The sequence below is a fragment of the Salmo salar genome, chromosome ssa21 (assembly GCF_905237065.1).
Source record: "Salmo salar chromosome ssa21, Ssal_v3.1, whole genome shotgun sequence".
NCBI lineage: Eukaryota > Metazoa > Chordata > Actinopteri > Salmoniformes > Salmonidae > Salmo > Salmo salar.
Window position 1 is genome coordinate 13,475,174 of NC_059462.1, and position 24,240 is coordinate 13,499,413.

Genomic DNA, 24,240 nt, shown 5'->3' on the forward strand with positions numbered 1-24,240 from the left:
CCAGTTCTGCCATGGCTTTAATACTTACCAGACATGTCACCCATTATGCATGTTTGTGATGCTCTGGATTGACGTGTGTTCCAGTTCCCGCCAATATCCAGCAACTTCGCACAGCCATTGAAGAGAAGTGTGAAAACATTCCACAGGCCACAATCAACAGCCTGATCAACTCTATGCGAAGGAAATGTCGCTCTGCATGAGGCAAATGATGATCATACCATAACTGACTGGTTGTGTGATCCACGCTCATACTTTTTTTTAAAAGGTATATGTGACCAACAGATGCCTATCTGTATTCCCAGTCATGTGAAATCCATAGATTAGGGCCTAATGAATTGATTTTAATTGACTGATTTCCTTATAAACTGTAACTCAGTAAAATATTTGCATGTTTATTTTTGTTCAGTATAGTTTGTTTTTCTTAATTTTATTTCAGTTTCCTAAATAGTTTTTTGCAATTACGTTTTTTTATTTTAGTTTTTGTGTACTTTAATAACCTTGCAGTTAACACTATTTTCTGTATTGTAGCTGGGTTATTTTTATACTTCTGTATTTAATTCAAATGCATCATATTCTATTGAAGTTCGGTTTTATCTGTGTCCATCACTTGACTCTCAACATAGGGATTCAGTTCTCAACTCTAACTTGCATTACCGGTCAAAAGTTTGGCCCCTGAACTTGTTTGTAAACTTATAGGGGTGAGTCTAGGCCAGTAATTGTTTATGTTTTGTGCTTCGGGGGCCAAATGTGTTCTTGAGTTGAATTATCCTCTTCAGAAAACATCTTGATCTTTAAACACTAATTGAATTGACTTGTTTTAGAGAAGGATCTCACAGTCTCAGTCCTAAATGGCATCCTAATCCCTTCATAGTATAGTACTTTTGACCAGACCCCTATATACCCTGGTCAGAAGTATTGCACTATATAGGGTTTCATTAGGGATGTACTCATAGTTTCCAAAGGTCCGCTTCTCTTAGTGCTCCAGGTTTGAGCTGTGTGTGCATGAGCTGTTGATGTTATCCTCTAGCCTCTTGAAGACGGATAGACAGTTAATGGCATCATAGTCAACTCAGGGAAGCGAAATAGTCCTGTTCCCAGCAACTGTGTAGGGATCCCAGTACCAACCCATTCACAACCCTCTGTTCTCTTCTGTTCCTACCGCTGGAAAATACACCCACAGCCATTAAACAAATATGAAGCCTAGGAACCATATAAAGGAAAAACATGCATCCCTCCTTCCTGAAACCCTCCTGAAGTATTACACCCAGACAGACTTGGCAAGTGTTTGTGCTCCCTAAGCAGACATCTGAGATTCTCTCTTTCCGAGACTCGGACTTGTGCAGGCCGATTCTGAAATAGCTACCAACAGGCTCCCCTGGATTTCAAAGTGAATGCCTTTCTTGGGATCGGGTTGTCCAGCACTGGGCGCGGGAGCCATTTTATAATTGTTGGTGGCAGAGCATCACAACTCATCCAGGTTAAATTCAACACAGAGCTCGCTAGCTTCCCGACTGTGAAACGTAGGCCTGTGAGGAAAGATTAATACATAGTGCCTTCAGAAAGTATTCATACCCCTTGACTTATCCCACATTTTGTTGTTAAAGCCTAAATAAAAAATGATTAAATATTTTTCTCATCCATCTACACACAATACCCCATAATGACAAAGTGAAAACATATTTTTAGAAAAGTATTCAAATTTATTACAAGTGAAATACAGAAATATCTAATTTACATAAGTATTCATACCCCTGAGTCAATACATGTTAGAATCACCTTTGGCTGTGAGTCTCTTTTTGGGTATGTCTCTATGAGCTTTGCCCACCTGGATTGTAAAATATTTGCTCATTATTCTTTCAAAAATTCTTCAAGCAGGGTCAAGACAGCCATTTTCAAGATGTTGCCATAGATTTTCAAGCTGATTTTAAGTCAACTTTAACTAGGCCACTTAGGAACATTCAATGTCGTCTTGGTAAGCAACTCCAGTGTATATTTGGACTTGTCTGGCTGAAAGGTGAATTTGTCTCCGTGTCTGGTGAAAAGCAAGACTGACCAGGTTTTCCTCTAGGATTTTGCCTGTGCTTAGCTCCATTCCATTTATTTTTTTTATCCTGAAAAACTCCCCTGTCCTTAAGGATTACATGCATACCCATAAGATGGTGTAGCCACCACTATGCTTGAAAAAATGGAGAGTGCTACTCAATGTTTTGTATATGATTTTCTCCAATTTGTATTCAGGACAAAAAGTTAATTGCTTTTCCAAATATTTTGCAGTGTTACTTTAGTGCCTTGTTGAAAAGAATCCTGTTTGCACTCTGTCATTTATGTTAGTATTGTGGAGTAACTACAATGTTGTTGATCCATCCTCTATTTTCTCCTATCACAGCCATTAAACTCTGTTTTAAAGTCATCATTGGCCTCATGGTGAAATCCATAAGACAGTTGCCGGAGAGGAAGGAAGCCAGATCTTTGTATCGACTGGATGTATTGATACACCATCCAAAGTCTAATTAGTATCTTTGAATATGAATGTCTGCTTTCTGTATTTTTACCCATCTACCTATATGTGCCCTTCTTTGCGAGGCATTGGAAAACCTCCTTGGTCTTCGTGGTTGTATTTGAAATTCACTGCTCGACTGAGGGACAATTGTATGTGTGGGGAACAGAGATGAGGTACTCATTCAAAAATCACGTTAAACACTTATTGGTATTGATTATTATGTTTTGTAACTTGTCAAACACATTTTTGCACTTATTTAGGCTTGCCATTACAAAGGGGTTGAATTCTTATGGACTCAAGGCATTCCAGCTTTTCATTTTTTTAAATTTATTTGTAAATAATTCTAAAAACATAATTCTACTTTGACATTATGGGTTATTTTGTGTGTGTGTGTGTGCATAGGCCAGTGTCACAATCTCAATTTAATCTATTTTAAATTCAGGCTGTAACACAATCAAATGTGGAAAAGGTCAAGGGGTGTGAACACTTTCTGAAGGCGCACTGTATGATAAAGAAAGATCTTTTGCCGTTGTATCAGCATTTACCTCCGTGAGGTGTTGTCTTTTTATGCCTCTGCATATCTATTCGTTTTTATGAGCGATTTTACAGCAAGCTTATGTTTGCTTAATATGAATGAACGTCAACGGAACATTAAGAACTGTAAAATACTATGCTTTATCGGAGTAATGGCTGAACAAAGACATGCATGGACAGGACAGAATAGCAGCATCTGGTAAGATCCTTAGGGGTGGGGTTTGTCTGTTTGTGAACAAAGACTGGTGCACAAGCTCTAATATTAAGGACGTCTCAAGGTTCTGCTCGCCTGAGTTATACCTCATGATGAGCTGTAGACCATACTATTTACCAAGAGTCTATATTTTTTGTAGCTGTTTAATTACCACCACAAACCGATGCTGGCACTAAGACCGCACTCAGCGAGCTGTATAGGGCCATAAGCAAACAATAAAATGCTCATCCAGATGCGGTGCTCCTAGTGGCTGCTGAATTTAATGCAGGAAAACTGAAATCTGTTTTACCTCATTTCTACCAGCATGTAACCTGTGCAACTAGAGGGGGAAAAAAGATACTAGATCACCTTTACTCCACACACAAACAAAGCATTCCCTTGCCCTACATTTGTCAAATCTGACCATAATGCCATCTTCCTGATTGCTGCTTACAAGCAAAAACTCAAACAGGAAGTACCAGTGCTGCGCTCAATACGAAAGTGGTCAGATGAAGCGGATGCTAAGCTATTGGACTGTTTCGCTGGCACAGATTGGAATATGTTACGGGATTCATCCGATGGCATTGAGGAGTTTACCACATGAGTCACAGGCTTAATTAAAAAGTGCATTGACGATGTCGTCCCCACAGTGACAGTACGTACATATCCCAACCTGAAGCCATAGATTACAGGTCACATCCGCACTGAGGTAAAGGCTATTGTTGCTGCTTTCATAAGCAGGACACTCATCTGGACGCTTATAAGTAATCCTGCTACAACCTCCAACAAACAGGCAAAGTGTCAATACAGGACTAATATCAAGTCCTACTACACCGGCTCTGACGCTCATCGGATGGGGCAGGGCTTGCAAACTGTCACAGATTACAAAGGGAATCCCAGTCGAGAGCTGCTCAGTGACGTGGGCCTACCAGTTGAGCTAAATGCCTTCTATGCTTGCTTCAAGGCAAGCAACACTTGCGTGAGAGCACCAGCTGTTCCGGATGACTGTGATCACTCTCTCCGTAGCTGATGTAAGACCTTTTCAGAGGGCCAGACAGATTACCAAGACACATGCTCGGAGCATGCGTTGAGCAGCTGTAGAGGAGCGCGTCGAGAGCTTCAAGTTCCTCGGTGTTCACATCGCTAAGGACCTATCATGGTCCAAACACACCAACACAGTAGTGAAGAGGGCACAACAACAACTCTTTCCCCCTCAGGAGGCTGAAAAGATTTGGCATGTGAACTTTTTGAACTAAATCTTTTTGACTCTATGCGCACACACTGGACTATAGTGTGTGTGTGTGTGTGTGTTATAATTGCCACACTTCCACATATGCTGCTGCTACTGTCTTATGTATCCTGTCACTTTACCCCTACATATCTACCTCAATTTCCCCATACCCCTGCACATTGACTCGGTACTGGTACCCATGTATATAGCCAAGCTGTCATTGCTCATTGTGTTTTATTCCTTGTTAATGTTTTTCTATATTTACAGTACCGGTCAAAAGTTTGGACACATCTACTCATTTCAGGGTTTTTCTTTATTTTTACTATTTTCTACATTGTAGAATAATAGTGGACATCAAAACTTTGAAATGACACATATGGAATCATGTAGTAACCAAAAAAGTGTTAAACAAATCAATATGTTTTGAGATTCTTCAAAGTAGCCACCCTTTGCCTTGATGACAGCTTTGCACACTCATGTCACTCTCTCAACCAGCTTCATGAGGTAGTCAACTGGAATGCATTTCAATTAACAGGTGTGCCTTGTTAAAAGTTAATTTGTGGAATTTCCTTGCTTAATGTGTTTGAGCTAATCAGTTGTGTTGTGACAAGGTAGGGGTGGTATACAGAATATGGCCCTATTTGGTAAAAGACCAAGTGCATATTATGGCAAGAGCAGCTCAAATAATCAAAGAGAAATGACAGTCCATTACTTTAAGACATGAAGGTCAGTCAATCCGGAAAATGTCAAGAACTTTGAAAGTTTCTTCAAGTCTTGTCGCAAAAACCATCAAGCAATATGATGAAACTGGCTCTCATGAGTACCGCCACAGGAAAGGAAGACCCAGAGTCACCTCTGCTGCAGAGGATAAGTTCAATAGAGTTACCAGCCTCAGAAATTGCAGCCCAAATTCAGAGTTCAGGTAAGACAAATCTCAACATCAGATGGGACTGAGTGAATCAGGCCTTCATGGTTGAATTGCTGCAATGAAGTAGTACACAGTGTTGTACGAGATCTTAAGTTTCTTGGAATTTTTCTCGCATGAAATGGCCTTCATTTCTCAGAACAAGAATAGACTGACAAGTTTCAGAAGGAAGGTCTTTGTTTCTGGCCATTTTGAGCCTGTAATCGAACATACAAATGCTGACTCCAGATACTCAACTAGTCTAAAGAAGGCCAGTTGTATTGCTTCTTTAATCAGCTCCACAGTTTTCAGCTGTGCTAACATAATTGCAAAAGGGTATTTTAATGATCAATTAGCCTTTTAAAATGATATACTTTATATTAGCTAACACAACGTGCCATTGGAACACAGGAGTGAGTGATGGTTGCTGATAATGGACCCTTGTACGCCTATGTAGATATTCCATTAAAAGTCAGCCGTTTCCAACTACAATAGTCATTTACAACATTAACAATGTCTACACTGTATTTCTGATCAATTTGATGTTATTTTATTGGACAAAAAATGTGCTATTCTTTCAAAAACAAGGACATTTCTAAGTGACCCCAAACTTTTGAACGGTAGTGTAATTTTTGCATTGTTGGGAAGTAAGCGAGCACTTCACTGTTATGCTACACCTGTATACAAAACTTGACCATTCAGAATTGATTTGAAGGAATACACTCTCTTAGTCCCTTGATTTGATATGAAAATGGATTTACACAACATGTCCTGCATGGTAAACGTCTTAATTTCTAATGACCTTTCTTTCATGATCCTCTCCCCAATACGGCCCTGCTTTACCATGACAGCAAAAGAGTGTACCCTGCTCTGTGTAAGAGAAACTATTTTAGCTGGGAGTGGATTGTGTTTAGGTGTTCTTCAAGTGTGACATATTTTCCTCTCTCTTTCCCCATCAGACAAGCCCATGCCGTACGCCCACTCTTCCTTTGAGAATGGCCTGGCCCAACTCACAGTCCAGGGTGCCCTGCCAGAGGACGAGGGCCAGTACACCTGTGTCGCTGAGAACATCCATGGGAGAGCCGTGTGTACTGCCAAAGTCCTCATCAAAGGTGGGCCTGGGAGCCTCTACAGAGGCCATATGTATCAAATTTCTCAGGCGCGTTTACACAGGCAGCCTAATTCTGATATTTGTTTTTCACTAATTGGTCTTTTAACCAATCAGATCTTTTGCCCATAATTGGGCAAAAGATCAGAATTGGATTGCCTGTGTAAACGCTACCTCAGAGTAGGAGTGCTAGTATCAGCTCCCCTCTGTCCATGTAATCTTATTCATTGTCATCTAAAAGGCTAAACTGATCTAGATCAGCACCCCTACTCTGAGACGCTTGATACATCCAGCCCCAGATGTGTTTCTTTATCCTTTGCATCTTTGAGAAGACACATTTAATCTGTGATTGATGTATCAGATATTTCCCAGAGGACTACCCCAATAGAGCACATAATAGGCATGTCATTATTTCTCAATATGATGCTTATTACTTGTACTTTTGTAGTTCCGCTATTAGTCCCCGAAGCCCTATAGTTTGTAATATATTCACATTTTATGACTTTGGCTTTGAAAAGTCTGCAGTGCTAAAATTAGGGGAATGACCAATGAATATGTTATTTTGATAAGTGGGTTTTTGAAAATCTAAACACGCGTTTTGTTTTGGCTAAATTGAGAATGCGCTCAATTCATGAGATGGGGGAAAAAGCTTATTTGTTTCAGAATGAGTATTTGACTGTTTGCTGAAGCCCTGAAATGTCTCTCTTGTGAGTACTTTGAGCCTCTTTTGAAGTAGTGCTACTCTAAGATAATAGCTATTTAGGGCTCCGATGTAGCATTTAAGGAAACATCTGCTCTCTCTGTTTCAGCATGCATTTTGTCTTTGTCCCAAATGGCACCCTATTTCCTTAAGTAGTGCACTACTTTTGACCATGGCCCTGATTAAAAGCAGCGCACCATGTAAGCAATTGGGTACCATTTGGGATGAAATCCTTGTCTACCAGCACACACTGGGCTTCAAGGTTGAGGTTCAGCTATTTGTTTCGCTGGGGTAAACATTTGAAATACCATTTTCCCAGGGGCACACTCCAACATTCAAACATAATTTACGACCAAAGCAAGTGTGTTTAGTGAGTCCGCCAGATCAGAGGCAGTAGGAATGACCAGGGATGTTTGGTTGATAAGTGCGTGAAATTGACTATTTTCCTGTCCTGCTAAGCATTCAAAATGTAACGAGTACATTTACATTTAAGTCATTTAGCAGACGCTCTTATCCAGAGCGACTTACAAATTGGTGCATTCACCTTATGATATCCAGTGGAACAACCACTTTATAATAGTGCATCAATCTTTTAAAGGGGGGGGGCGGTTAGAAGGATTACTTTATCCTATCCTAGTACTTTTGGGTGTCAAGGAAAATGTATGGAGTAAAAAGTACAACATTTTCTTAAGGAATGTAGTGAAGTAAAAGTTGTCAAATTGAAATGGTAAAGGACAGATACCCCAAAAAACTACTTAAGTAAAAATACTTGGAAGTACTACTTAAGTACTTTACACCACTGGTCAAAGGTAGTGCACGATAAAGAGAATATGGTGCCATTTGGAATGCTGGCTGAGGCAGCAGTGAAGCAGGGCTGTTTAAGCAACAGTGCTGATGGAAACATGCTGGAGATGCCTTGGATCTCCCTCTGGCATGCTGGATACGCATACAGACAGTGGGCTGTGTTTATGACAAGCCTGCCTCTGTCTGTTGGGTCCTGACGTCCACAGGGTTAGAACCATTTCGATTTATGAACTTGGGGGGGGCGTTGACTACGTAGAACCAAACACCATACATGGTGTGCATGAATCAAGGAGCGAGGGCCAAAAAGTTCCCGTTGGTCTCTCGTTCTCCCTTGTTCTCTCTCTCACAGCGAGGCTGGCCTGTTTTGGTGCCCAGACTACCACAGTAACAGCATGAAGCGAACCCATGCACATGCGCAGATACTGTGTATGACTGTGTTAGAGCGAAGTCTTGAGTCTCGCTCATCTTAATATCTGCCGTGCTGTTCGTTGCAACGTAATTTAGCTGAGTCTACCTTTTCAATGGACTAAAGTGTAATGGTGAGTCAAGTAATTTGATTTTGGACTCTCAAAGACCTTGGCAGGAACATCGTCTCTGTGGTCGTCTTTAAGGAGATTATTCCAGTGTTTGCATATTCAGGGAATGTTCCTTGCATGTTTGCCAAGAACATCACAATATTGGGAGCTGCCTACGTAGAACCAAACACAGTACATGCTGGTAATGTTCAGGATGTGTCTAGTATTCATGGCTGAATTCCAAATGGCACCCTATTCCCTATGTAGTACAGTACTTTTTAAAAGGGCCCATAGCGCTCTGGTCAAAGGTAGTGCCCTCTATAGTGCACTAAATAGGAAAAAACGGTCCCATTTGGGATGCAGACCCCATCAGAGATGGTAGAGAAAGCAAGACACCCTACTCCCTTATTTTATTTTATTACACAGACCAGAACCGTGACCATTTTTTTCCAATGGTAACTGCCCAAGTTAATTTATCCACCATATTTTATAGCATTGCTTTGTGCTCCAGATGGCAAGTCCATATGCGGATCAGGTGTACTCGTGACGTTCTGCTCCATAGCTTCTGGAAGTGTTCAGACAGTGGCTGCTGCTGCTGCAGCACCTATATATGCTTGGCTGCCAATGTCATTAAGAACATAAACAGTTTTCCACAGATTCTTTGGTATGGGTTCTTCAGTATTTTAGGTTTCAGATATCCTGCGGTAGACTGCCAGACAGCTCATTTCCTGATGTAGGAGAGCTGTTGCTCTCTCCCAGAAGGTTATCTTTTTCTGAACGAGCAGAGACTCCCAAGAGACGCACAGGGAGTTTGTTAACATCAGCATGTTCCTCATTGTTTTTCTAAATCGCCATGACTGTGTCCCAAATGGCTCCCTATATAGTCTACTACTTTTGACCATGGGCTATGGTCATAAGTAGTCCACTATATGGGGTGCCATTTGGGATGTATTTTAAGAGATCCACTCCAGCCTCTATATATAGTACTCCAGGAATCCATGTTGAGGTATTTATTTACATGACTGTGAAGGAAAGACCTTCACTTGGAGTAGACTCTCTTAATATAGCATATTTATCTGTGAAGCAAGTAATGTTATGTCTTTGACTGGAATGAAAAATGAACAGAAGGACAAACTCCCAATAGCCTGCGCTGATTGGTGTTTGCACACACCCAACTGCTAATTGTCTCGTTGTTGGTTGTTTAATTTCACACTGGCGGACTGACACAGGCGCACATGATGTTAGCTAATGAATGAATGTCTTTTTAACCTGTGTCAGAAGTGTTTGGAGAGTCCTCCAAGCAAGGCGACGTTTTTGCTGCTAATGGTTTTTACTTGCTCTGCAGTTTTAAAATAAATGAAGTCATTTTTTTATCTGTTGTTTTAAGCCTTTTGACTGTTAGAGTAGGCCCAGCTCGCTCACGATGACCGTCAACTGGGGGAAAGTTAACTGTCGTTTGGTTCTCTTGGCTTAGTATGCTGTTCAATGAATTACTCATGTTCCTGTTCTGTAAAAAGTAACCCTGCAAATGTTACTTTTCAGCTAAGAAAAGTGCCAAGAGGACGGACCCTCCAAATGCAGTCGACACCAAGAAGCCATCGGCCCCTGTGTTTCTCAGAGGTCTGAAGGATCTAAAAGTCATGGACGGTAGCCAAGTCATCATGACCGTGGAGGTCACTGGTAAGAGAAGGCCTCTCGGGTCGTATTCATTAGGCACCAAACGGAAGAAAACAGACAAACAGGAGAGGGACTACCTGGACAAGTCCAATAAGAAGTTTTCCCCCTCTGTTAAAAAATAACCGCTTTACTTTGAAAAACATTTTTGCTGTGGTGCACCCCAATGAATACAACCCTGGTGGGTGTCTCATTTTAGCCCTCATTCCCATTAATCAGAATGGAAAAGTCAGCGTGTGTGTTTTCAGCGACTGTTTGCTTTAGACGCTGGTATTTCCTGCTTGGCCCCCCAGAGATACTTGTTTGGTTTTCGGGTGTTTTCTGCATTTCCATTTCCTTCCAATGTGTGACCTGAGGGGATGGATTGACTCTGACTATTATCACATTATTATTATTATTATTATTACGTAATCTTCATTATCCTACCGAGGTTGTTTGCATGGGGGAGGAGTCGCTAGTAATACGTTGTATGATTTAGATTATTCTAGACCTAGTCTTTTTAATGTAAATGGTGATGGAGCAGGAGGGTCTCTTGCTATATTTTCTTATGAAGATTTATGATAGCATTAAAGCACATGCATTTTATTTTGATCATGCCTATGTGAAAAACGCATACAATTATGCCAGACAATTGTATATCATTGAATGTGTTATGTAATACAACCCGTCATAACGGCCTGTTACTATAGGGCACAATTTAAAGTCATAGTTCACCCAAAGTTAGAAAATGATTTTAGTTTCCTTACTCAGTAAGCTGTCTGTGGACAAGGTGAGACTGAAATCCATGCTTTGGTTTTGTTTACCTGTCCACTGTCTCCAAATGCTTACTTTTTTGCATTTTTGTCCAAAAACCAATGCAAGTCAATATTCCATATTAGTATTTTTTGTGTTTCCTATCAAAATCAGGGTTGGGGTCAATTCTTAATTTTAGAATTCAATCCATTAATTGAAATGTGAATTTGAATTAGAGGAAGTAGAACCAATTCAAAGAAATTCGAATAACATATGAAACGTAAGTCTCATTCTTTTGGTAAATATTTTTGCCAAAAGCATCTCCCACCTCTTACTTAATCAATAAGGCCCGAGGGGTGTGGTATATGGCCAATATACCCCGGTTACGGGCTGTTCTTACGCATGATGCAACACGGACTGCCTGGACACAGCCTTTAGCCGTGGTATATTGTCCATATCACAAACCCCCGAGGTGCCTTATTGCTATTATAAACTAGTTACCAACATAATTAGAAAAGTACAAATAAATGTTTTGTCATACCCGTGGTATACGGTCTGATATACAGTACCATGGCTGTCAGCCAATCAGAATTCAGGGCTTGAACCATCCAGTTTGTAATAAAGAAAAGATACCATTTCAAATATTAGTTTGATTATAACTCAATATTGAACAGTATTTTGTTTGAGTTTTTGCTTTGAGATGTAAGGTCAAAGATGGTGGATAAATGAAGACATCCCATAAAGGCCATTTATCATCGTTTTTTGTTGTTGTCAGAGTTCAGATCTACTAAGTAAGGAATCATCCATTTTGAATGTTATATTGTATTTCTGCATCTTTGAGTGATGTTCTATCGATTTCCATGGGTGTTTTCATGTGTATCTGAGCTATTCGGCGTTCAAGCAGGCAGAAATACAGCCGGGAAATGATCCTGGGAATTGATAGAACATCGCTCTGAGATGCACAAATACGATCTAACATTCAAAATGGGTGAATCTTTCCTTTTAAAGGGGTGGCTCTCCCATAGGCAATAATTGATAGTAGCTGGGCTGGTCTTTGGTTCATTGACTCTATATGAACCAGAAAAAAAGTGTTAAAATAAACAATGCCATAATTTCATTGAATTAAATTATACTTTTAGTTCCAATTCTGCTTCCTGTGGTGTGTGGCCAATTGAATTGGAATGATAGACTAACTCGCAACTCCATTCTGAATTTACCTCAACCCTGGTCCAAATCATCTTAGTCACTATTGATCTACACAATCCATTTTAGACACTTTGAAATGATGTGGACATGAAACACGAGAATTTAATGTGACCTTTTATGGTCTTAGGGAATCCTCATCCAGAGATTGTGTGGCTCCACAATGGGAAGGAGATCCAGGAGTCGGAGGACTTCCACTTTGAGCGGAAGGGGAACCAATGCAGTCTGTTCATCCAGGAAGTCTTCCCTGAGGACACTGGGAAATACACCTGTGAGGCATGGAACAAAGTAGGGGAGGTTCGCACTGAGGTCTCACTCACTGTACAAGGTAGGCTAGCAGCCTAGCTAACTTCACTTGAGATAGCTCGGTGTGTCAGGTGAAATTGTATGTATTAAACTGTAGCAGATGTAGTTTATGCCTAGGTTTACAAAATTCATATCCATGTCTGTCTTCCAGAGCCCCAGGACGGGGTCCAGCCCTGGTTCATCACAAAGCTCAAGCCCACCACCGCCTACCTGGGCCAGAATGTCCTGCTGTCCTGTGCCATCGCTGGGGACCCCTTCCCCCAGTGGAGCTGGATGAAGCAGGGCCAGGTGGTGACCACTGACCCGGACTATGAGATACTGCAGAAGGAGGATGTGGTATCCCTGCTCATTAGACGAGTCCGGTCCCACCACGCCGGGGACTACGAGATCAGCCTGAGGTAGGCTTCTACATCCCAAATGGCACCCTATTCCCTATGAAGTGCACTACTTTTGACTAGATGACCAGGGATGCACTTCATAGGGAATAGGGTGCCATTTGGGACCTAGTGGAGTGGAGGACTCCTTATACAGTAGATTACTCACTTCTGTAGTCTGGAGAAGGGGCTGTTTTGGTTGGAACACAGTAACAATGTCATTTACAGTATAACGTACTATAAGATGCTACTACTTGTCTACCTCTGACATCATATGGAACATTTGAATGTTTCACTTTACATATGTTTTGTTGTGCTTTGATTGGTTATTATAATGCATGGGGTTAGGGTTACATGTTGAAAAGTCACGTTAAGGTCATCTAAAACTGCCATCACTGAGACGCAAGCCCTCTTCTTGATGCTGTCCCTTTTTTAGAGGGATTTGTTCTGGAAGGACCAGTAACAGCCAATGAAAACACTCCCCTTCCCCAGGTTTCCATTCCTTTTCTCATCCTCTCTTCTAGGAACAAAGTGGGTGACTGCAGTTGTGTTGCCACTCTGGTGGTCAGTGAGGGTGCAGTGGTGTCCAGTGGAGAGCACCAAACGTATGTAACTAACTAGCCTACTGCTTCATTGTCGAGGTCCCTCAACCTGGGCTATTTTTGCCTTCCCTTCTCCCCCTCCCCAGACCCCAGTTTCAAATCCGCTTAATCCCTGAATATAACCAAATAAATAGTTTACAGTACCTCCTCCAGCTGTGCCATTGTTCAAAGCGTGGGGGCTGGGGCCCCGTTCAGGGTGCATGCCCTTCTAAGGCTACTGAAGTCATCTCTGATGTAACATGTTGAGTTGTGGTTCCCCCCCCAATTAACTAGTGGAGGCTGAGCCAGCCAGGGCTTTTAAACAACCCCTGTTTTTTTTCCTCATCCACACCTCGCTCTCTCTGTGCTGCTGCAGCCCTGAGCCTTGTCAGCGTGTGGGAGGAGTGGACGGGACAGTGCGAGGCAGAGCACCACCAAGCAGCAGCTCCATTCCTCAGCAGGGGTCAGAAGAGCCAAGCACAGCCCGGGGACTCCTGAAGAGGCGCGTGGAGACCAAGGAGCACCGCGAGGACCAGATCCGCCTGCAGGAGGCTGAGCAGCGCGACTTCCGCACGGTGCTGGGCAGGAAAGTCACCACCAAGAGCGTCTCAGAGGAGGACCTGAAGGAGATCACGGCGGAACAGATGGACTTCAGGGGCCAGCTCCAGCCTAGAGGGGGCAAGCCCAAGACACTGTCTGAAGATGAGAGGAAGGTCAACGCTCCCACGCAGGTGGACTTTAGAGATGTCCTGGGGAAAAAAGGGGGCACCGCCGCCACCTCCCCGAAACCAGATACCGCTCCTACTGAGAAAGGAGAGCCTACAGATTTCAGATCGGTTCTGGCCAACAAGAAGAATGAGACGAGCTTGGAGAAGAATGGGGAGAGCCCTGCTCCAGAAGCAGCAACACCGAAAGCCCCTGCTGCCACTGAGAAGGAGATGAACGCCATCAACTGCGTGGCAGGTGGGATTATTGATAAGAGTAACAACATTGGAAAGGAGCCTTCGTTCAGTCAGAAGCTGAGTGATATGAGCGTGATGGACGGGGCTTGCCTGAGGCTACATTGCCAAGTGACCTGTGACCCCCCAGCTACTATTACCTGGACTCTAGACGGGAAGGTCATCAAGCCCTCCAAGTTCATCAAGCTGTCCAACGAAGGTAAGTATGTGGCCCACTACTAGGCCGACCACGTCTGCGTCCCAAATAGCACCCTATTAGGTTTTTATAGTGGACTGCGTAGGAAATTTGAGACACATCCCATTTCATTCATGTATTGTTCATGTGTTTGTGGAGGCTTGGCTTCTAATATTATAAAGTAGTGATGTGACTGAGTTTTTCCCCTCTTGCGCCGCTGCATTCGATATGGGATATGATGGAAACATATCCCTTTACATAGAGGGAGTCAATGTTATCATAGTGCGTGATATATGTTTTGTTCTGGGTGCTCGTAATTGTTTCCTTGTAGAAAGCCCCACATATTTACAAGGTGGTATAAATCAAATGTAGAGTAAGAATGGCTAAAGGATTCCCTGTTTCTGGGCTCCTGGGGGTCCCTGACACACCGACAACACAGATGTCTTTTTCGTCCCAAATGGCACCCTTTTCCCTAAATAGTGCACTACATAAGGAATGAGGTGTAATTTGGGACGCGTTCGTCCGTAATCACTGCTCTGTTATTTCAGGCAGGTTGATGCAGGTGCCTGATACTCTGGCTATCTTGAAACAGTATTTGTCAGTCCAGTTAGAGTGCATTTGTATGGGGATAACAGTTAGTCCAGAGTTTAGGCAGGGGGTAAGGGTTGCTCTGGGCCCATAGCTTGACGGTAACAACAGCGAGTTGCCTGTCGGTTATTGTGTGCAAGCGAATGACGCCCTGGACCAGAGCTATGTGTAAGGGCTAATTAACAAGACGATCAATGGGCAGCAGCACAGTAACATAACTAGGCACACTGCTCAACCACCAGCTGTTATGCCCTGTGAAACAGCCCCAGATCCAAACCATCACACAGCCAAGTCAGGGCCTCTTCTAATGAAATAATGGAATCATGTATAGGTGACCCCCCCCCCCCCCCGCCCCCCAGGTCATTTTTATTCTCCTTTTATTGTCACTGTGGGTCATGTTGAAGAGTGCACATTTTTCTCATTTACGTCCCACCATAACAAAGGTAGTATGTAAGTTATGTCCTCATGGAGCCATAGGGTAGTAATGGAGGCTACTCTGGCTATGGTTGTGTGTGTACTGGGGGCCACTGTGGCTATGGTTGTGTGTGTACTGGGGGCCACTGTGGCTATGGTTGTGTGTGTACTGGGGGCCACTGTGGCTATGGTTGTGTGTGTACTGGGGGCCACTGTGGCTATGGTTGTGTGTGTACTGGGGGCCACTGTGGCTATGGTTGTGTGTGTACTGGGGGCCACTGTGGCTATGGTTGTGTGTGTACTGGGGGCCACTGTGGCTATGGTTGTGTGTGTACTGGGGGCCACTGTGGCTATGGTTGTGTGTGTACTGGGGGCCACTGTGGCTATGGTTGTGTGTGTACTGGGGGCCACTGTGGCTATGGTTGTGTGTGTACTGGGGGCCACTGTGGCTATGGTTGTGTGTGTACTGGGGGCCACTGTGGCTATGGTTGTGTGTGTGTACTGGGGGCCACTGTGGCTATGGTTGTGTGTGTGTACTGGGGGCCACTGTGGCTATGGTTGTGTGTGTGTACTGGGGGCCACTGTGGCTATGGTTGTGTGTGTACTGGGGGCCACTGTGGCTATGGTTGTGTGTGTACTGGGGGCCACTGTGGCTATGGTTGTGTGTGTGTACTGGGGGCCACTGTGGCTATGGTTGTGTGTGTGTACTGGGGGCCACTGTGGCTATGGTTGTGTGTGTGTACTGGGGGCCACTGTGGCTATGGTTGTGTGTGTGTACTGGGGGCCACTGTGGCTATGGTTGTGTGTGTGTACTGGGGGCCACTGTGGCTATGGTTGTGTGTGTGTACTGGGGGCCACTGTGGCTATGGTTGTGTGTGTGTACTGGGGGCCACTGTGGCTATGGTGGTGTGTGCACTGGGGGCCACTGTGGCTTGCTGGTGGTGTGTGCACTGGGGGTCACTGTGGCTTGCTGGTGGTGTGTGTGTACACTGGGGGCCACTGTGGCTTGCTGGTGGTGTGTGTGTACACTGGGGGCCACTGTGGCTTGCTGGTGGTGTGTGTGTACACTGGGGGCCACTGTGGCTTGCTGGTGGTGTGTGTGTACACTGGGGGCCACTGTGGCTTGGTGTGTGTGTGTACACTGAGGGCCACTGTGGATGTGATTGTGTACTGGGGGACCCTTTGGCCGTGGTTGTCTGTCTGTGTACTGGGAGCCACAGTGACAAAGTTTCTCTGTGTGTACTGGGGCTACTCTAGCTAAGGTCCTCTCTGTGTGTGTGTGTGTGTGTGTGTGTGTGTGTGTGTGTGTGTGTGTGTGTGTGTGTGTGTGTGTGTGTGTGTGTGTGTGTGTGTGTGTGTGTGTGTCTTTTTCTTGCAGGAGGCCAGTGCTCCCTGACCATTGACAAGGCTCTGCCTGAGGACGAGGGCCAGTACAAGTGCCGGGTGGAGAACTCAGCCGGTAAAGCGGAGTGTTCCTGCATGGTGCTGGTGGATGGTGAGTTGTTCCAGGCTGCCGTGTCCCACTTCCATGAGTCCCCCTTGGCCTCCCGGCTGCCCCGGCATCACCCTAGGCACTTCCTGCAATTACAGCGGCCAGATTAGCCGAGCTGGAGTCCCTGTTCCAGGATCCCACTGCACATCTGCCTTTCCCAGCCCCCCAGCACTCACTAACAGGCCTGGATCAAAACATTAGGCAGGGACACACAGTTCAATCCTAGTTTTAGATTAATTCGCAATACGCATTAGTTGAACTGTCGCATACTTCTACTACTGTTGCCGTCAATACAAAAATATGAGATTATGAAACGTAATTTAGGGAAAGGGGGATACCTAGTCAGTTGGACAACTGAATGCCTTCAACTGAAATGTGTCTTCCGCATTTAACCCAGCTGAATCAGAGATGTGCGGGGAGGCTGCCATTTAGCAAAGTGAGTCGAGATAAAATGTTTTGCAGGAGAGACAAAGATGGATACAGGGGCATATCTCAATGATCCAGTTCACTTTAAATGGCCCATTGGGAATCATTACATTTTTAACATGACTGGTTAATTTCATGTATGGTTCACTGTCCATATGGTCTATACACACCATTATATTCCGGACTCTGACATTGCTCGTTAAATTTCTTAATTTCTTTTTTCTTTTTGGATTATGTGTATTTTGTATTACTGCACTGTTGGTGCTAGGAAAACAAGCGACCAATAAACTTTGATTTGATTTCTGTAAAGTACTGTATGTGTCCATGGTTAGTTTTTTGTTACTGATTCAATTCGTAGGGATTATTTTTAGCGTTAAAGAAATGGAAATAATCATGTGTGGGAATAAGTGACCTGAAACATGTTTCGTTTTCCTCTCCCGTAGATCCTACAGACACAAACTCGACAGCAGCTGACAAGAAGAGCAAGAAGCCATCCATCCCTACCTCCGAGAGTGAGTTTCCAAAATATGCTTATTTCCCAAAAAGGAGCGGCATGGGATCTGCCTTTCCCACTGCTGCAGCCTGTCTGCCTCCTCGAGCTCGGGCGCTTTTTATAGCATGTGAACAAAAAATATATAGATTGTTCTTACCCTGTAATCGGCTTGCAGTATGTAGAGAACAAAGGACAGAAATAACATGTCAATAGCGATCAGGAAATGTTTTATCTGAAGTATGTTCGATTTACACGACTAGAAAAGATGACTAAGAAGATGTGCTTATCTTAATAGTACTCTTAATCTTTCCAAGCTGGAGGAATGTGTAGGTAGTTCGACAGAGTTCTGTGCTATACCCCTGCACATTCTTTTCCATATGATTTAATGATGTAAGGTATTAACCTGTAAAGAACCCAGCTGAATCCTTCTGAATCAGGCACGCAAATCTTCCTTTACATAAAAGGCTTTGGATCAGGCACGCTTAGGGCTGAGCATGAAGCATGTCCGTTTAGCCCTCCAGCCTGGATGGTTCCTTCCAGGGGTCAGAGGCCACTACGACACCCCTCTCCTCTGTGATGTTTGACAGAGCTAATTGACTGCTGTTTGTCTTTAAGCCCGGGACACTCGCTGGCACTTAAAACAAGCCCAAGGAGGGAGGGAGAGGAAAAGGCAAGGGGGAAAGAGAGGAGAGGGAGGAAGAGAGAGCGAGAGACCCTTTGCATGGCTGCCCCGCTTACTCAACCTCCTCTCCTGAACTTCCATGTAAGGCTCGCGTCTGCCTGTTCCTCAGCCATCTCTTGATTCAGCCAGACGCACATGCTCCGGCCTCTTTTTCCAATACTTGGAGGTTCTGCAGAAAATCTGCCAGCTTTGGGATACGCTTTTGTCCTGCTGGAATGTGGCCTGACCCAAACAAGCTACAAAACTCGGAGCTGTAGGATAGTTTGGAGCAGTTAAATAAAAGCAGGAGGCCGAGACCTGACACAAGAGCCCCAGATTTATTAAGGATAATCTCTTTTGATGTTGAATTCCCAAGTAGGGTAGATTTGAAACAAGTAAAATGTTTTCAAGTCTGGCGTTGGGGTATAATTCTGTTTTTAGAATGATTTAATTCACTACAATGTTCCGACGGTGTATTGGATGTCATGTGAAGCTATAACCCTGATTGTGAGAGTTGGTGTCAGTGCTTATACTGTAATTCTTACATATTTTGTTATTTTACATGGTACTAGAAAGCTTATTGTAGCCAAATGTAACGTTAGTTTTATAGCTTCATTCTGTAGCTAGAGGACTCCTGATATCCGCAGGAGTGATAAGTAGAATTCTTTTGTCTTTATCTGTTGTCTAGTACTGTCTTTTTGCTAGCTAGGGCCATCTACTTTAAGTGCTGCCCGATTTCCCAGTGGCCCACTTGGTGTGTGAACCGCTGACTGCTCATCATTTGCAGGTAGTTGTTGACACATCAACCAGGATCAAGGGGCTTGTTTTAGCCCTCCTAAAGAAAACTGCCTGACAACCTGCCTGCTCGACCCCATCTCCTCCCTTCTGGAGACCTCCTCACTTCCCTCATCAACTCATCCCTGACCACTGGCTGCATCCCCTCTGACTTCAAAATGGCTCGAGTTGCGCCCCTCCTCAAGAAACCAACACTTGACTCATCTGGCGTCAAAAACGACAGACCTGTATCCCTCCTCTCTTTTCTTTCCGAAACACTTGAGCGTGCTATCTTTGATCAACTTTCTCATCGCTCTCAGAACGATCTTCTTGACCCTAAACAGTCAGGCTTGAAGACTGGTCATCCAACCGAGACTGCTCTTCTCTGTGTCAGAGGTTTTCCACACTGCCAAAGCTGACTCTCTCACCTCTGTTCTCATCCTCCTAGATCTATCTGCTGCCTTCGACACCATGAAGCATCAGATCCTCCTCTCCACCCTCTCGGGGCTGGGCGTCTCAGGCTATTTACACTCTTGGATTGCATCCTACCTGGCAGGCTGCTCCTACCAGGTGACGTGGAGTTGATCAGTGTCTGCACCGCGTACTCTCACTACTGGTGTCCCCCGGGGCTCGGTTCTAGGCCCTCTCCTCTTCTCCCTATACACCAAGTCACTCTGCTCCACCATATCCTCACATTGTCGCTCATATCATTGCTATGCGGATGATGCTCAACTACTTTTCTCTTTCACCCCTTCTGACACCCAGGTGGTAACACGCATCTCTGCGTGCCTGGCAGATATCTCAACTTGGATGTCGTCAGCCCACCACCTCAAGCTCAACCTCGACGGAACTGCTATTCCTCCTGGGGAAGGCCTGCCTGCTCAAAGACCTCTCCATTACGGTTGACAACTCAACAGTGTCGCCTTCCCAGAGTGACCCAGGACAACATCCTGTCGTTCTCTGCGAACATCAAAGCAGTGACCCGCTCTTGCAGGTTCATGCTCTACAACATCTGTAGAGTACGACCCTACTTCACACAGGAAGCGGCACAGGTCCTAATCCAGGCACTTGTCCTTTCCTGTCTGGACTATTGCAACTGGCTGTTGGCTGGGCTCTCCGCTTGTGCCATTAAACCCCTGAAACTTATCCAGAATGTAGCAGCCCGTCTAGTTTTCAACCTTCCAAAGTTCTCTCAGGTCACCCTGCTCCTCCGCACCCTCCACTGGCTTCCAGTCAAATCTTGCATCCACTACAAGATCATGGTGCTTACCTATGGAACAGCAAGAGGAACTGCCCCTTCCTACCTTCAGGCGATGCTCAAACCCTACACCCCAACCCGACCACTCTGTTCTGCCACCTCAGGTCTCATGCCCCCCCCCTACGGGAGGGCAGCTCCCGCTCAGCTCAGCCCAGACCTAGCTCTTCTCTATCCTGGCACCCCAATAGTGGAACCAGCTTCACCTGAAGCTAGGATAGCAGAGTCCCTGCCCATCATTCCCGAAAATGTCTGAAACCCAAACAGTATCTTAAATAATTCTCAACACTTAACTAGCACTTGCACTTGACCCCACCCCTCCTTCTAGCTCCGACTCTACTGATAGCTACGTTGAGGAACAATGTACTTTCTATGCCTGTGATATGTGGTTGTCCTACCTAGCGATCTTAAGATGAATGCACTAACTGTAAGTCGCTCTGGATAAGAGTGTCTGCTACATGACAAAAATGTAAATGTTTTGATTCAGATTCTCATCCAGATGCATGGACGTATTACTTCCAAGTGCTTTATAGAGTGGGCTATCGATGGTATTAGCCATGTTATGGTTTTTCTAAAGCAGTCCCTGTTGCTCGTGCTTGTGTGTTATCTAATTACAGTCACAGAGCGTGGTGAGCCATGGGAAATGCGTCAGTGGTGTAGTGCTATGAAAACAAGCAGCTTTTTCATCCCCGCTGGAAAACTCTAACCCCTGCACATTTATTTAACTTGCGCTCTGGGGCACAGTCCAGCACTGCAGGGTCCTGGAGAGCTCAGAATGCACTGTCCCATCGGGACACTCAACCGCTCCTTTACCTCATATCAAACTGCTTTCATCTGTGCCTCTACTCCTTTTGACAGCCCGTAACAATGCTGGACAAGTGAGATGTAATGTTCTCCCTCTGTTATGACGGAGAGTGTGCTCATCAGGTAATTCAGTGGTTTTGGAGATGCTGTTTCACTAGATTCCATGTGGGGGGGGGGGAATAAAAAACAGATTGTGATACAGGCCTGTGCAATGCAATGTCTCCATATTGTCTAAACACAATGAAAATAGAGAGAACTGACTCCAAGCCTGTGAGAAGGAACCAGATCAGGGCTGCACATCCCTCTGTGGAGGGGTTAAGGCCGGACTTGTTTTGACAGCTTCAACACATCTCCGGCTGGGTAACATGGCGCAACTGCTCTGCAGCTCACATATGGACCATGAGCCTTCAAGGCTTGATATCCTGGGTGCTGGCATAAGAACAGTTTAGTAGCAAGTAGCTGAGAATTCTCCACTTCACGATATGTACATCACATCTCAATGGATTGTATCGTGGAGTTCTCAGCTGAAGGCGTCCACATGTTTTCCATCCGAAACAGTTCAGAACAGTTCATGACTACATTTTATAATGTTTTGGTCTTCGCCAAGGTTTTTTGTTTTGTTTTGTTTTTTTGGGCTGCTCATGCACAAATTGAACGTGGCAAGCCAAAGTCTATGCCCCTTCGGTGATTGGTCAACAGTAGGGATTATTCAACAAAGTCATTCAACGAGAGACTAATTGTTTTCATGCACATTTTTTCACTTGAGCAAAACTGCACCAAACATCTTAGTTGGATGTAAATTTGTGAGACTAAGACCACCTTGACCCCAAAAAATGTATCAGATTTCTTGAGTTACTTTTGGTCATGTAGTGTATGTGGACACCTGCTTGTCGAACATCTCATTCCAAAATCATTGGCATTAATATGGGGTTGGTCCCCCATTTGCTGCCATAACAGCCTCCACTCTTCTGGGAAGGCTTTTCATTAGTGAGGGGTAGGCAATTCCAGTCCTCGAGGGCCTGATTGGAAGAGGTGCTGTTGCGCCTTCTACACCACACTGTCTGTGTGGGTGGACCATTTTCAGTTTGTCCGTGATGTGTACATTGAGCAGTGTATCATTTTTATGGCGCTGGTGTGATCCTGAAACAGCTGTTCCATTTATCTAGAGCTTTGATTTGTTACGTGTGAATGTCCACTATGTCTTGTCACATGGCTGGCTGTTTTTCAAGGATACATGAAAAAGCAGTTTGGTTGAACTCTAGATGGGTGGCTGAACTAGCTAGTTTATATGGTTATAACGGAAAGGTTGCAAGATCGAATCCCCGAGCTGACAACGTAAAAATCCGTTGTTCTGCCCCTGAACAAGGCAGTTAACCCACTGTTCCTAGGCCGTCATTGAAAATAAGAATTTGTTCTTAACTGACTTGCCTAGTTAAATAAAGGTAAAATGAAAAAAATAAAAAATCCAGGTAGAAGATAATGGACCTTATCAGATATTTATGTAGTTGGTGCTGTATATTAACTAATATACATGGGTTCAAACTTAAATTCTTTGTTAGTTTACAATTGTACAATTTATGCTCCCTCCATACAAAAACCACAAAGACTGCCAGAAAGCCAAGAATGAAAGATTTATAATTCCTATGACTCACATATTGCCTGTAGCCTACTGTACATGGTAAGCTGTGGCACATAACCTTTTAGTATGAAAACTGACTGAAGATTTTTCTACAATATTTACAACATTGTAATTGTCAATCTTCATAGAATAAAATCTAATTTCATAAATTACATGTGGAAATCCATGAGTGAACATTAGGTAACAAGCAGCAGATGAAACGAAGCAAATGTAGTGTACTACAGTGCATTCAGAAAGTATTCAGACCCCTTCACTATCTCCACATTTTGTTACATTACAGCCGTATTCTAAAATCAATCTACATACAATACCCTATAATGACAAAGCAAAAACAGGTTTATTTTTTGGGCAAAAGAAACAACTGAAATATCATATTTACATAAGTATTCAGACCTTTTACTCAGTACTTTGTTGAAGCAGCGATTACAGCCTCGAGTCTTCTTGGGTATGATGCTACAAGCTTGACACACCTGTATTTGAGGAGTATCTCCCATTCTTCTCTGCAGATCCGCTCAAGCTCTGTCAGGTTGGATAGGGATCATCGCTGCACAGCTATTTCTTTTTTAGGTCTCTCCGAAGATGTTCGATTGGATTCAAGTCTCGACTCTGGTTGGGCCACTCAAGGACATTCAGAGTCTTGGACCGAAGCCACTCCTGCGTTGTCCTGGCTGTGTGCTTAGGATTGTTGTCCTGGCTGTGTGCTTAGGATTGTTGTCCTGTTGGAAGGTGAACCTTCGCCCTAGTCTGAGGTCCTGAGAGCTCTGGAGCAGGTTTTCATCCAGGATCTCTCTGTACTTTGCTCCGTTCATCTTTCCCTCGATCCTGACAAGTCTCCCAGTCCCTGCCACTAAAAAACATCCCCACAGAATGATACTGCTACCACTATGCTTCACTGTAGGGATGGTGCCAGGTTTTCTCCAGATGTGACACTTTGCATTCAGGCCAAAGAGAATCTTGTTTCTCATGGTCTGAGAGTCCTTTAGCTTCATTTTGGCATACTCCAAGCAGGCTGTCATGTGCCTTTTACTGGGGAGTGGCTTCCATCTGGCCACTCTACCATAAAAGCCTGATTTGGTGGAGTGCTGCAGAGATAATTGTCCCATCTCCACAGAGGAACTCTGGAGCTCTGTCAGTGACCATCTGGTTCTTGGTCACCTCCCTGACCAAGGCCCTTCTCCCCGATTGCTCAGTTTGGCCGGGC

The 24,240-nt window shown here is 44.2% G+C and overlaps 1 protein-coding gene across 4 annotated transcripts in view; it reads left to right on the plus strand.

Moving 5' to 3' along the window:
* Positions 1-24,240, plus strand: part of LOC106581830 (myosin light chain kinase, smooth muscle) — an 89,031-nt gene that overhangs the window by 42,914 nt on the left and 21,877 nt on the right. For all 4 annotated transcript variants that reach the window (XM_014164223.2, XM_014164225.2, XM_014164226.2 and 1 more), the window contains 8 exons: positions 6,322-6,474; positions 10,032-10,169; positions 12,229-12,426; positions 12,556-12,802; positions 13,303-13,383; positions 13,736-14,517; positions 16,874-16,990; positions 17,857-17,925. In XM_014164223.2, the coding sequence (XP_014019698.2) occupies positions 6,322-6,474; positions 10,032-10,169; positions 12,229-12,426; positions 12,556-12,802; positions 13,303-13,383; positions 13,736-14,517; positions 16,874-16,990; positions 17,857-17,925 (1,785 nt within the window). The remainder of the gene's footprint in view (positions 1-6,321; positions 6,475-10,031; positions 10,170-12,228; positions 12,427-12,555; positions 12,803-13,302; positions 13,384-13,735; positions 14,518-16,873; positions 16,991-17,856; positions 17,926-24,240) is intronic.